Raw genomic sequence first — 11,761 nt, 5'->3', positions numbered from 1 at the left:
TTACTATCGTGGGAACAACTTCAGAAACCACGAGATCAAGGGGGCCTAGGGGTGCGATCGGCGAGACAAGCCAACTCGGCTTTTCTTACAAAGTTGGGCTGGAGAGTGCTCACGGAACCGAATTCCTTATGGTCAAGAGTCCTACGGGCCAAATATTGCAAAGGGAGATGTGATATTGATATGTTTGAGTCAAAGCAAAACATGTCTAATGTGTGGAGAGGAATTACTGAGAATACAAAACACCTATGTGATGGTGCACAAGTTGCCGTAGGAAATGGATGCAAAACTCTCTTCTGGGATCACCGCTGGGTGTCTAAGAAACCTTTGCGTGAATATGCACTACACAGTATACCTGATGCACTAAACGGTGCTACCGTAGAGGAAATGTGGAACAAGGAGACATATTCTTGGAAATGGAGTTGCCTTGCTGACCTCCTACCACCTAACATAATCAAGGAAATTGATGCGTACGAACTCAAAGATGATCCTAACATGGGAGACCTATGTTATTGGGGTGGCTCAACCAACGGAAAGTTTTCGATTAAGTCAGCTATGCAACTGATTCGTAGAGATGATATTGAGCCCATTGATAAAAAATGGGAAGCTGTTTGGAAAGTCCGGGTCCAGCAACGTATCAAGATGTTTGTATGGCTTGCAATGCATGATAGAGTGATGGGCAATACTAACCGTGTGAAAAGGCAACTGACTCTTGATCCTAGATGCACTCATTGTGGGGCACAAGAAGAAACTACCCTTCATATTTTACGAGGATGCACAAGAGCTAAAGAAGTTTGGAGGTGTGTTGGTGGGCCTACAAGAACTCCAACATTCTGGTCAGGTGGACTTGAACATTGGCTATACAATAATCTAACTTACAAAGCTCAAAATAACCAACAAAGTGAGATATGGCCTACTTATTTTGCCATTACATTGTGGTGGATATGGAATTGGAGGAATTATGTTATATTTGGGAGGAGCAGTGACATCCCCATTGATGTAGGGAGATTTCTACATACCCGATTTGAAGAGACCTGGCGTATTCTTGGAGATGATATTATGGGCTCGACAAACACTCATCAACACAGACAAGAAATCCTAGTTAGCTGGGAATTGCCTCCACACTCTTGGTTTGCGTTAAATACTGACGGGGCGGCCCGGGGTTGCCCTGGACCGGCTGGTGGGGGAGGGTTAATTAGGGACCATCTAGGCACCCTACATTATGCCTTCTCTGCTAATTATGGCCACTGTTCGGCCTTTCGAGCCGAGTTAAAAGCTGTGGAAATGGGTCTGGAGCTTGCAATTCGTATGGGAATAAGCAAAGTAATGCTACAAATGGATAATCAAGCAGCCATATTAGCACTACAAGGTTCAGATGATTATGGAGGGGAATGTGCTCACATAGTGCAACATTGCCGTAACTTAATCATTAATAATAGTTGGGAGGTCCTACTTAGACATGTTTACAGGGAAGGCAATAGGGCTGCAGATTGGCTAGCAAACGTAGGAGTAATGCAAAACTCGAGGATGGAACTGATCCAAGTGCCGCCCTTGGAGCTTGGAAGGATTTTACATGAGGACCTGATGGGAGTGGCTAGGCCACGATTAGTAGCTAGTACTTAATATGTAGTTTTATTTTATTTTTTTTGGGGCTTGCCCCTCATTTGCACCAAAAAAAAAAAGTTAAAAATCATGTGACGGTGTTATTCTAGATGTAATTAAATAAAACTAATGTAGTTGAATATCTTAATCATGAAAACAACTTGTTAACAAAAAGCTATCTTTAAGAAATAGTGTTGTTAATGTAAGGAGTACTACAACCAATTTTAGGCCATCCGAAAATGTCACGTCGGTCAATTAGTTTTCTAGAACAAAAATATATAACTATTTACGAAAATACAATAAGTTAGAAGTTATTTAGTGAAGTATAAGTTTAATTTTCACGTATGTCTTAATCGAATATATGTTTTCCATCTATATATGATAAGTACGTTTTCGATCATTATTTTATGTTTTATAGATACCACTCCACTATACAAGGTAGGTGTACTAGCATCCACTAACAAAGGGGTTAGGGCCAGCAGTAGCGAAGTATATCCTTGGATGTACGGTACACTCGGGTGCACCTAATAATTTTCAGTAGCTAAGTCAGGAATTTAATGTTGGGGTTGAAAAAATAAAATAAAATGACATAGTTATATTGTACTCCCTTCGTATATTAAAAAGAGATACACTTTCTTTAAAGACCATATTTTAAAAAGAGATACAATTTTTTTTTTTTTGACATGTCTTGGTTCACATTTCCAATTACTCCGTATATTAATATTTCTCTCTTTCTTGTGGTCCCCACACTTACTCACATTATCTTTTTACTATAATAAACTAGTGTGTGGCTTGGGCGATTCCCCGATCGCTACATTGAATAGTTAAAATTTTAAATTTTTCTCGAGCTCAATATTGACGAAATACATGTATATCACAAAGTGAAAAACATCCATTAAGTTCGTCAATTGCACAGTACATCATTAATCATGCAAAATAATTTTTCAATTAGATCATCTTACACTTTGTATAATTTGTATTCTAGGGGAACTAAGTGCTTCAAATTAATAACGCAAATTTGTTAAAAAGGACCTTTTATAACCCAAATTTTGTGAGAAAGGACCTTATATAATTTTTTTGGTGAAATCACACCTTAATATAATTTTTTTTGCGAGAAAGGACCTTATATAATATTTTTTTGTGAAATCACACCTTAATGTAATTTTTTTTTTGCGAAAGACAACCAAAAGTAAATTTCCGGCATTGACTCAGCTTTTTCGGCCATTGACTTGCACGTGAGAAGCACGTGTGACTTTATTTTGCTAATCACACCCAATTTTCCTCCAAAATTCTAAGCTTTAAAACCTAAAGTTGAAAAAAAAACGAAATAAAATCAAGTATGAACATTCAAGACTCGAGAAAATCAATGTCTTTAGCCAACGCAAGCCACACGTGCTGCTCACGTGCAAGTCAATGGCCGGAAAAGCTCAGTCAATGCCGGAAACTTCTCTTATGTCCTTTCTCGCAAAAAAAATTACTTTAAGGTGTGTTTTCAAAAAAAAATTATATAAGGTACTTTCTCGCAAAATTTGAGTTATAAAAGGTCCTTTTTGGCAAATTTGCCAATTAATAAACACCAAATTAGATATATGCAGCCATGCAAGGTACGTATTCCTAGTTGATGCTTATGAGATTTATGGCATCATGCTCTTCATAGTTGTTCTAATTCGTTATTTTTATTTTTTTTCAAAATAGTCCATAGAAAATAAAAAATCAAATAAAAAATTAGTCGGATTAGACTTCATGTTAACATTTATTTGTAAATTAATGTGAAAAAATAAACCATAATTGGTGGTTGGTTAAGATGGTAATGCGAATTATCATCCAGACATGAGGTCTAGAGTTCAAACCTTATTGTATTGATTTTTGGTTATCCATTATATGACATACCACTTGGTGAATGAATGATGTGGCGCAAAGGGAATTGAAGAGTAATACGTGATACATAGACGTTTTCCACAACGCCCTTTAATATATTAGATAATAATTCACACAATACATAACTTTCATCTTATTTTAATAAATTCAACTCACTCTTCTAAAACTATGTGCCGATAAAAGTGTATCTCTTTTTTAAAATATGAAGGAAGTAGTAATTAAAATGAACCCTTGCCAAATAGCCCAAATGAGTTGATTTACTAAGGAATACCATTGAGGCAAAAAGTTTTTAATGAAGTATTTTACTCCTTATATAGGAGGATGGCGTAGCAACTGTCCGAGATGTATAGTGAAACACATATCAGTATCACCCACAACAACACAAATTAGGGGAAAATACAAGAGGTAAAGACAAAACACTAAGTGACGAAATACAAAAAATCTGAATAAAAAAATAACAGAGAGAAAGAGAAAAAAATAGAGAGAAAAGGAGACGACAATAGAGAGAGAAAGTGGCAAAGTGAAGAGAGAAAATACCTTTTTTTTTAAAAAAAAGTTTAATTTCTTAAAAAAAAAAAGTACCATTTCTTTTAAAACAAGTATCATTTCTTTAAAAAACAGTACCATTTTTTTAGAACAAGTATCATTCGTTTTAAAACAAGTACGGAGTATCATTTTTTTTTAAAAAAAGTATAATTTCTTAATTTCTTCATTTTTTCATATTTATAATCAATTTCAAAAAATAAATTGGCAGCAATTTTTTTTTTTTTTTTGTCTTTTTGTTATTTTGTCATTTATTTTGATATGTGTGTTGCGACACATATCAGATATGTATTTGTAGTTCTTCCCATATATAGTATTTAACACTATAAATAATGTTTTTAAAAAGCGTTGGGGGAGGGGGGGCCCACCACCCCCTTATCTCCTCCTTAGGGGTTTAGGGCATGTTCATTAATTTCCTTTTTTTTAATGAACTTATTTACCTCTATTTTTCAAAGTTCTTTATACTTACTGTATGCACGGTATATAATACAACACCACAATATAATTAATTCAATATGTGAAAATTATAAAAGTTAATATTTTAAAAATATATGAATAGACAAATCTAACAAAATCTCACGTGATAAAGTTTGATGTAAATGATAGTAAAAAATTTAAGGCCAAAGTTTGACACATATTCCAAAGGATAATTATATAAAGAAGTTTTAGGAACGATTATAGTATTTTTTTTGTTGATCTTAATTTTTTTTTCCATTGTATCCGTACGTTCATTGAATTTACCAAATTTCACTTATTAAAACATAATTTTACCGAACTTAAATTATTTCAGATGAACTTAAATTGTTTATGTTTGATACTTCATCTGTTTTTGTTACTTGCACTATTTTCCTTTTATAGAAGTTGCATATTAGTTGCACCATTTTCTTTTATATTACTCCCTCCGTCCCGGAATACTTGACCCGGTTTGACCGGCACAGAGTTTAAGAGACTTGAATTGACTTATTTAATTTAATAGATAGTAGTTGATAGTGGGGTATTATTTTAATGTAGTTAGTGGGAGGTGGGTTAAGAGGTGGGGTTGGGGGAGAGTAGGGATTGAATTTTTAATTATTTTTTGTATGGAGTAGGGGGTAGGTGGGTTAATAGGGGTGGAGTGAGAAATAATATAATATTGTTAGAATATTTCCATTTTTAGAAAGTAGGTCAAGTATTAAGGGACGACCCGATAAGGAAAACAGGTCAAGTATTCCGGGACGGAGGGAGTATGTTTCACATGCTTTTTGGTGCGTTCACACACTAAGGGCTCGTTTGGTTCGGGGATTTTTGGTATGAGGTATGGGTTTGGAATGATCAAAACCCATACCTTGTGTTTACTTCAAACCCACAAGTATGAGGTTTAGAAACCTAAGGGGGCGGTGGGTATGACTCATAGTCTCATACCAAACCTTTAAGTATCAAATGAATGAAAAATATCCATTCACAGATATAACCAAACACGGTATTAGGAATTAAGTTTCAACTCATACTACCATGGTTTCATTCCTGATTCTAAACTCATACCACTACGGGAGACAAACAATTAACCCCTTAATTATCCACTTTTGTTTTTTTATTTTTTTTTATAGTAAAAATAATTCATTAACAAATTAAAAGTCATACGACATCTATATACCCACAAAAAAATTTTGAATCTAACAAATACATAACAAATCGAATCAAACAAAGTTTATTTTATTAAAACTACGATCGTTGAGTAGGCATTACACTGTGGTCTGTGGAACATTTCTCGTATATATTGTTGGAATATTCACTAAATAGCCACTTTACCCCTACTCACATTTCACGTTTTTCATTTTTCATTTTTACCAAACATTTTCCTCTCTTTAATTTATTTGTTATTATATGGTAATTTTGATATTTCCATTTTTTCTCAATCTTAGGGTCTAATTCGATAAAATGGAATAAATAAAGTAAATTTCGGAAGAAAGTATTATTTTCTGAAGGTGAAGAGAACGGCGCAATTTAGAAGGTGCACAATGAGCATGGTGCTTAAGAACACTAATATATAATTAAAAGAACATCTGGTTACGTGAAAAGAACACAAATATTTTTTTTTATATATTTTTAATAAATAATGAAATAATATGTTATTTTTTATAACAAAAAAGTGAAACATTATATAGCATGTTCTTTTGTCGTAGTGTCATGTTCTTTTGTTTATACGCATGTGTTTTTTTGATGCACATGGTGCACCATGCTCACTGTGCACTATGGTCCATAATCCACGGCTTGTGAGAACGGGGTCTTGCCAAGCCAGCTATAAGGATACCGATCTACATCATTCGCACATTCCCCTCGTTATTGTTTGTCTACCTTTATTTTAATTTGTGGGTATGAGAAATAAAAATGAACACCATGCATGGCTAATTGCAAAGTTTTACTAAGAGTAACGTATACACTGAGTCACCGACGTACCTATTTTATGAGATTACTTCTTACGGATTGCATGTAACTCACTCCGTCCCAAAATATAGTGTCTGTTTTTCTAAAATGGTGTCCCTAAATGATGTGTCTATTTCTATTTTAAACCATTAATTTTTACCCATAATACCCTCATGCACTAATTATAATTTCAATATTGTTCTAAAAAAGTTGGAATTTTTACTTTGAAAATTGTACTTTTTGACTTTTATTCAACCCATGTGCTTGATTTTTGTCTTTTTGAGGCTCATTTATTATGTACACACCTTTAATATCTAATCGGTCTCTCCATAAAAGCCACCTAACATGTACTTCAACTAATTATTGTTTTATTATCAATGTTATCATTTACCTTAATAACCGTGATTTTGGTCAAACGGACACTATATTATGGGACAGAGGGAGTATTTGACATTGTTTTTATTTTATTTTTATAATATTAATTAATCTACCCCGAGTATTTTTTTTAATAAATACGGAGTAGTTTGCCTTTTTCAGCAAACCGCTTAAAAGTTGCATTTTTAGAATTAATTTTCCCCATTCTATCTTATTTTTCTGCGAATGAGCCATAAATAACAATATAAATTACAAATAAGGGAAAAACATCAAACATAAAACCTGTACGTACACATATATTTGATTTTAACCACTAAATCATTAAATCAAGACCTTATTGGTTATTGTAACATTATTTTAACTACGTATATAAAAAGAAAAAAACTAACATATTATTCGTTGACCACCCACATCGGCATATCATAACGTAAATGAATAAATGACGCACATAGGTTACAACATCTAGTTCCTACCCACTAAGATTCAAGTCTTAATGCTATGAGAATCAAAATTAAACATTATAATTTATAATACTTCGTATAGAAATATAATAAAGTTAAATAATGTAGTTAATGAGTTAAAAGATTTAGTATTCTTATAAATTATTAGCTGTTTAATCATGTTATCAATTTGACCATAATAAACTAATTAGTTTAAGTTATTTGCAATTTATTTATTAGTATTACACAAGTTGTAATCCATGGTTTTGTTTGGTTAGTTGGTTATTGGTAGCTTAGTTTTCAGTTGAACTTCAACCTACTACATTGTTAGGCCAACTTTAAAAAAAAATTAAAAGGAATTTTCAATTTTAACCACACACCCAAAAAAATACACATTATGGATTAGACTTGTTTTGTATTACTGTCAGTTTTTTTTTTTTTGGTTTTATAATTCTGAAAATTATGTGATTTAGGTTGATTCGTGAACTCTTAAATAATCAGAAACTTTAAGTTACTCATACATATAATAATCATGTTAATTATAAAAACAAATAGCAAAAAAAAAAAAGGATTATTTTTATTCTATCTTAGCTTGAAAAACAGGGCAATTCTTTTAACTTTTATGACGTACTACCTCCGTTTCAGAAAGTTTTTTACGCTTTGTAAAATGTGTCAAAAGTATGAAAACTTTGACCGTAAATTCTCACTATTATATACATCAAAATGTTACATGTAAGATTTTGTTAGATTGGTTTCGTTATTCATTTTGATTTTTATGATTTTTTTCCATACAAAATTGGATATATTAACGGTCAAACATTGCACCGGAGTCCGTGCAAATATTAAGTGTAAAGATCTTTTTGAAACGGAGGAAGTGTACATTTGTATACAATATAGTTAATTAAAAATATTGAACGTAACTAATTTGGTGTAGACTGTAAGAAAAGCACCTATCCATGGTAGCTAGCTAGGTAGCTAAAGGGTTTTACAATTATCTGGCTGGCTAACTAGTTTGTTCAAATTCATATATGTATCCTTTTCATTTTACCAACTTAGAAACAATGACATCTTAGCAATAAAAATAGCAACCCTCACATATTATGTTATTCCTTTATATAACCTAAAGTTTTGCCTTGTTAATTTCATCTTCTGTCCTTCTCTTGCTTGAGCTAATACATAGCTCAACGAAGTAATCGTCATATCATAAGAAAAAGGTTTTCGAAGAGTGAAAAATGGCGACGTGGGTTGAGAGAGGGTTGATATTGGTGATCGTAGGTTGTTTATTACCGGCGATATTGGTTGAGTCTCGAGTCCGTCACTACAAGTTCAATGTAAGTGCATCAATTCTGTTTCAATCTTAGCTTATCGTTGGATGATTTTACAATGACTACAACGTTATGTACGTGTTTTAATTAACTGTTAGGTGGTGTTGAAGAATCAAACGAGACTTTGTTCGACGAAACCAATAGTGACTGTTAACGGTAAGTATCCGGGACCAACTATTGTGGCTAGGGAAGATGATACGGTGCTTGTGAAGGTGGTCAATCATGTCCAATACAATCTCAGTATTCATTGGTTAGTATCTGTACTCTTACATGAACGTACTTTGACTAGAAAAACATAAAGTAAATTGCCAATGTTACAATTTTAGTGACATGGTGAAAATTCTACGTAATTCGTATAATCGTATGCAACAGTAAGTAATAACACATATTATATGATTAAAGTCAATAAGGTTAATTGTGTGATGCAACCTTTTTACTCTATGTTGTCAGACAATAAACATTTTAATGCATTATTTTTACTCACATACTTTCACATTACTTATTTTAATCACCGGATAAATCACTCCCCAAATTTAAAATTCCAAGAAATTCAATCATGATAAATGTGAAAAAATAATACTCTTTTTTTTTTGACTTTTTTTTTTGGTATCTCAAGAAGTTTCCAAATAAGAACATAAAGACTAAAGAGATAGAAGAATAGTTCATCTAAAAATTCTAAATTTGGGAGTATGATCAATAATTTAACGACGAAGCTCAACCTTGCAATTTTTTGGTTATTGATTTTTTTGGTTAAATTGTTTTTTGGACTTGTAGGCATGGAATCAGGCAAATAAGAACAGGGTGGTCAGATGGGCCAGCATACATAACCCAATGCCCAATACAACCGGGTCAAGCCTACACTTACAATTTCACTTTAACGGGTCAAAGAGGAACCCTTTTCTATCATGCTCATATTCTTTGGCTAAGAGCCACTCTCCATGGTGCTATTGTCATTTTGCCCAAACTTGGTGTTCCTTATCCTTTTCCCAAACCCCACAAGGAAAATGTCTTGGTTCTAGGTAATTTTTCATTAAAACAAAATTATAATAATTACTTTCAAGTATTTCCATTTCAAATTTAATTAATTCATGAAAAAATACATTATATCTCTATTGACTTGACTTATGATGAAATGGATAGGTGAATGGTGGAAATCAGATGTTGAAGCCGTAATTAACGAAGCTTTAAAATCCGGCTTGGCGCCTAATGTCTCTGATGCTCATACGATTAACGGACACACAAGGCCTGTTCAAAATTGTAACTCACAAGGTATTACTCCATCCGTTCCATAAAAATGTTTCAGTTTCTATTTTTCACACTAGCTAAATGAACATTTTATATCAACTTGGTAAAAGTTATAAAACTTTGATATTCTTAAAGTACTAATTGAGATAAATCAAACAAGATATCCAATATGAATCTGTTTTTTGTTCTATTAGAAATAATTTCGAAAATTCTCTTCAATTATGAATAGTGCCAAAAAAAATTAAAACAGAAGTTTGAACATCTTTATGAAACGGAGAGAGTAAAGAAATAAGTTTTTTCTACATGACTACATTATACACTTATGCAAGTATGCATGTTAACATATCCTCTTGTATCATCTGTGCAGAATTGTTCAACTTACATGTAAAACCAGGGAAAAATTACATGCTTCGTATCATCAATGCTGCACTTAATGAAGAACTCTTTTTCAAGATAGCCGACCACCACCTCACGGTTGTCGAAGTCGACGCCACCTACGTTAAACCCTTTAAAACCGATACAATCGTGATATCACCAGGTCAAACCACCAATGTAATCCTCGAAACCAACAAAAAGGCGGGTAAATACTTAGTGGTAGTTTCACCCTTCATGGATGCACCAATCCCGGTGGACAACACCACCGGACTTGCCAACATTCGTTACGCCACAACCGGACTCACCGCCCTAACAACCACCCTAACAGCTCCGCCACCAATCAACGCAACCGAGGTGGCTAATAACTTTACCGATTCCCTTAAAGCTCTAAACTCAAAAGATTACCCTGCTAAAGTCCCTCAACAAGTCGATCACTCCTTGTTTTTCGCGGTCGGGTTAGGAGTAAACCCTTGCAAAACTTGTGTAAATGGGTCTAGAGTTGTGGCTTCTATTAACAATGTTACATTCGTTATGCCTACAATTTCTCTGTTACAAGCACATTACTCGAATATAAGTGGAGTTTTCACGGCGGATTTTCCGGCGAATCCTCCGACGCCGTTTAATTACACCGGAAATCAAACTATTGCTAATCCTGGTACCTCAACGGGGACTAGAGTTTATAGGCTTCCTTACAATGCAACGGTTCAATTGGTGTTGCAAGATACTGCCATGATAACACCAGAGAATCATCCATTCCATTTACATGGATTTAATTTCTTCGTTGTTGGTAGAGGCGTTGGTAACTACAATCCTAAAAAGGACCCGAAGAAGTTTAATCTTGTCAACCCTGTTGAAAGAAACACCATTGGTGTACCTTCTGGTGGATGGACCGCTATCAGATTCAGAGCCGATAACCCAGGTAATAATCCGATTTTTTTTCTCTTTTTTTTTGTTTTTTCCGAATGAGTCAGAAGGGCAATATTAAGTACATATCCTCAGTCTTAATAGTTTTTTAATTCTCTATACTTCGTCAAGAAAATGGGGCAATTTTGACTAATGGTTAGGTTATTATTTTATTTCGCAGGAATTTGGTTCATGCATTGTCATTTGGAGATTCACACGACATGGGGATTGAAAATGGCTTTTTTGGTGGATAATGGCAAAGGACCAAATGAATCTTTAATAACGCCTCCAAAAGATTTTCCCAAGTGTTAAAAAGATTGACCTGGATCCATTTTATTAATTAAATTCTTTTATCATAAGTTTGCAATTTTTGGGGGCCCTTGAAAGAGAATTACCAAGGCAAACACAAGAGAAGAACGAAGATTCAAATCAAAATTTTATCCATGTACAAAGATTTTCATAAAGGGTGTAGAGATATTGGTTTTTGAGCAAGTTAAGCATAACAAGCGGCTTAAGCCAATAATAATGAGAACGAAATGTAATTTGGACTCCAAAATTATGTACTTCGAATAAGATTATTTTTTCAATATATTGATTGCTTCATTCTTTGCGAATTCCATATACCATTCCATTTCACAATAATGTTCTAATTTATAATTTTGACACTATTGACAA

At 33.5% G+C, this 11,761-nt stretch overlaps 1 protein-coding gene across 1 annotated transcript; it reads left to right on the top strand.

Annotated features, from left to right (window-relative positions):
* The first annotated feature begins 8,353 nt into the window (after window positions 1-8,353).
* On the top strand, window positions 8,354-11,686 carry LOC110795088 (laccase-4). The gene is made up of 6 exons (XM_022000065.2): window positions 8,354-8,569; window positions 8,662-8,813; window positions 9,338-9,582; window positions 9,704-9,832; window positions 10,176-11,102; window positions 11,268-11,686. Exons 1-6 carry the CDS (start codon window positions 8,471-8,473, stop codon window positions 11,396-11,398), a joined length of 1,683 nt encoding a protein of 560 aa, XP_021855757.2. The 5' UTR covers window positions 8,354-8,470; the 3' UTR covers window positions 11,399-11,686.
* Window positions 11,687-11,761: the final 75 nt, after the last annotated feature.

The sequence above is a fragment of the Spinacia oleracea genome, chromosome 1 (genome assembly GCF_020520425.1).
Source record: "Spinacia oleracea cultivar Varoflay chromosome 1, BTI_SOV_V1, whole genome shotgun sequence".
NCBI classification, from domain to species: domain Eukaryota; kingdom Viridiplantae; phylum Streptophyta; class Magnoliopsida; order Caryophyllales; family Amaranthaceae; genus Spinacia; species Spinacia oleracea.
Note: the sequence above shows the minus strand (reverse complement) of the source record. Positions and strands in the feature narration are given on the sequence as shown.

Coding starts and splice junctions, on each gene's coding strand:
- LOC110795088 (XM_022000065.2), top strand. CDS start 8,471: ATGGCGACGTGGGTTGAGAGAGGGTTGATATTGGTGATCGTAGGTTGT. Junction 8,814..9,337: donor TACAATCTCAGTATTCATTG/GTTAGTATCTGT, acceptor TTGGACTTGTAG/GCATGGAATCAGGCAAATAA. Junction 9,583..9,703: donor GGAAAATGTCTTGGTTCTAG/GTAATTTTTCAT, acceptor TGAAATGGATAG/GTGAATGGTGGAAATCAGAT.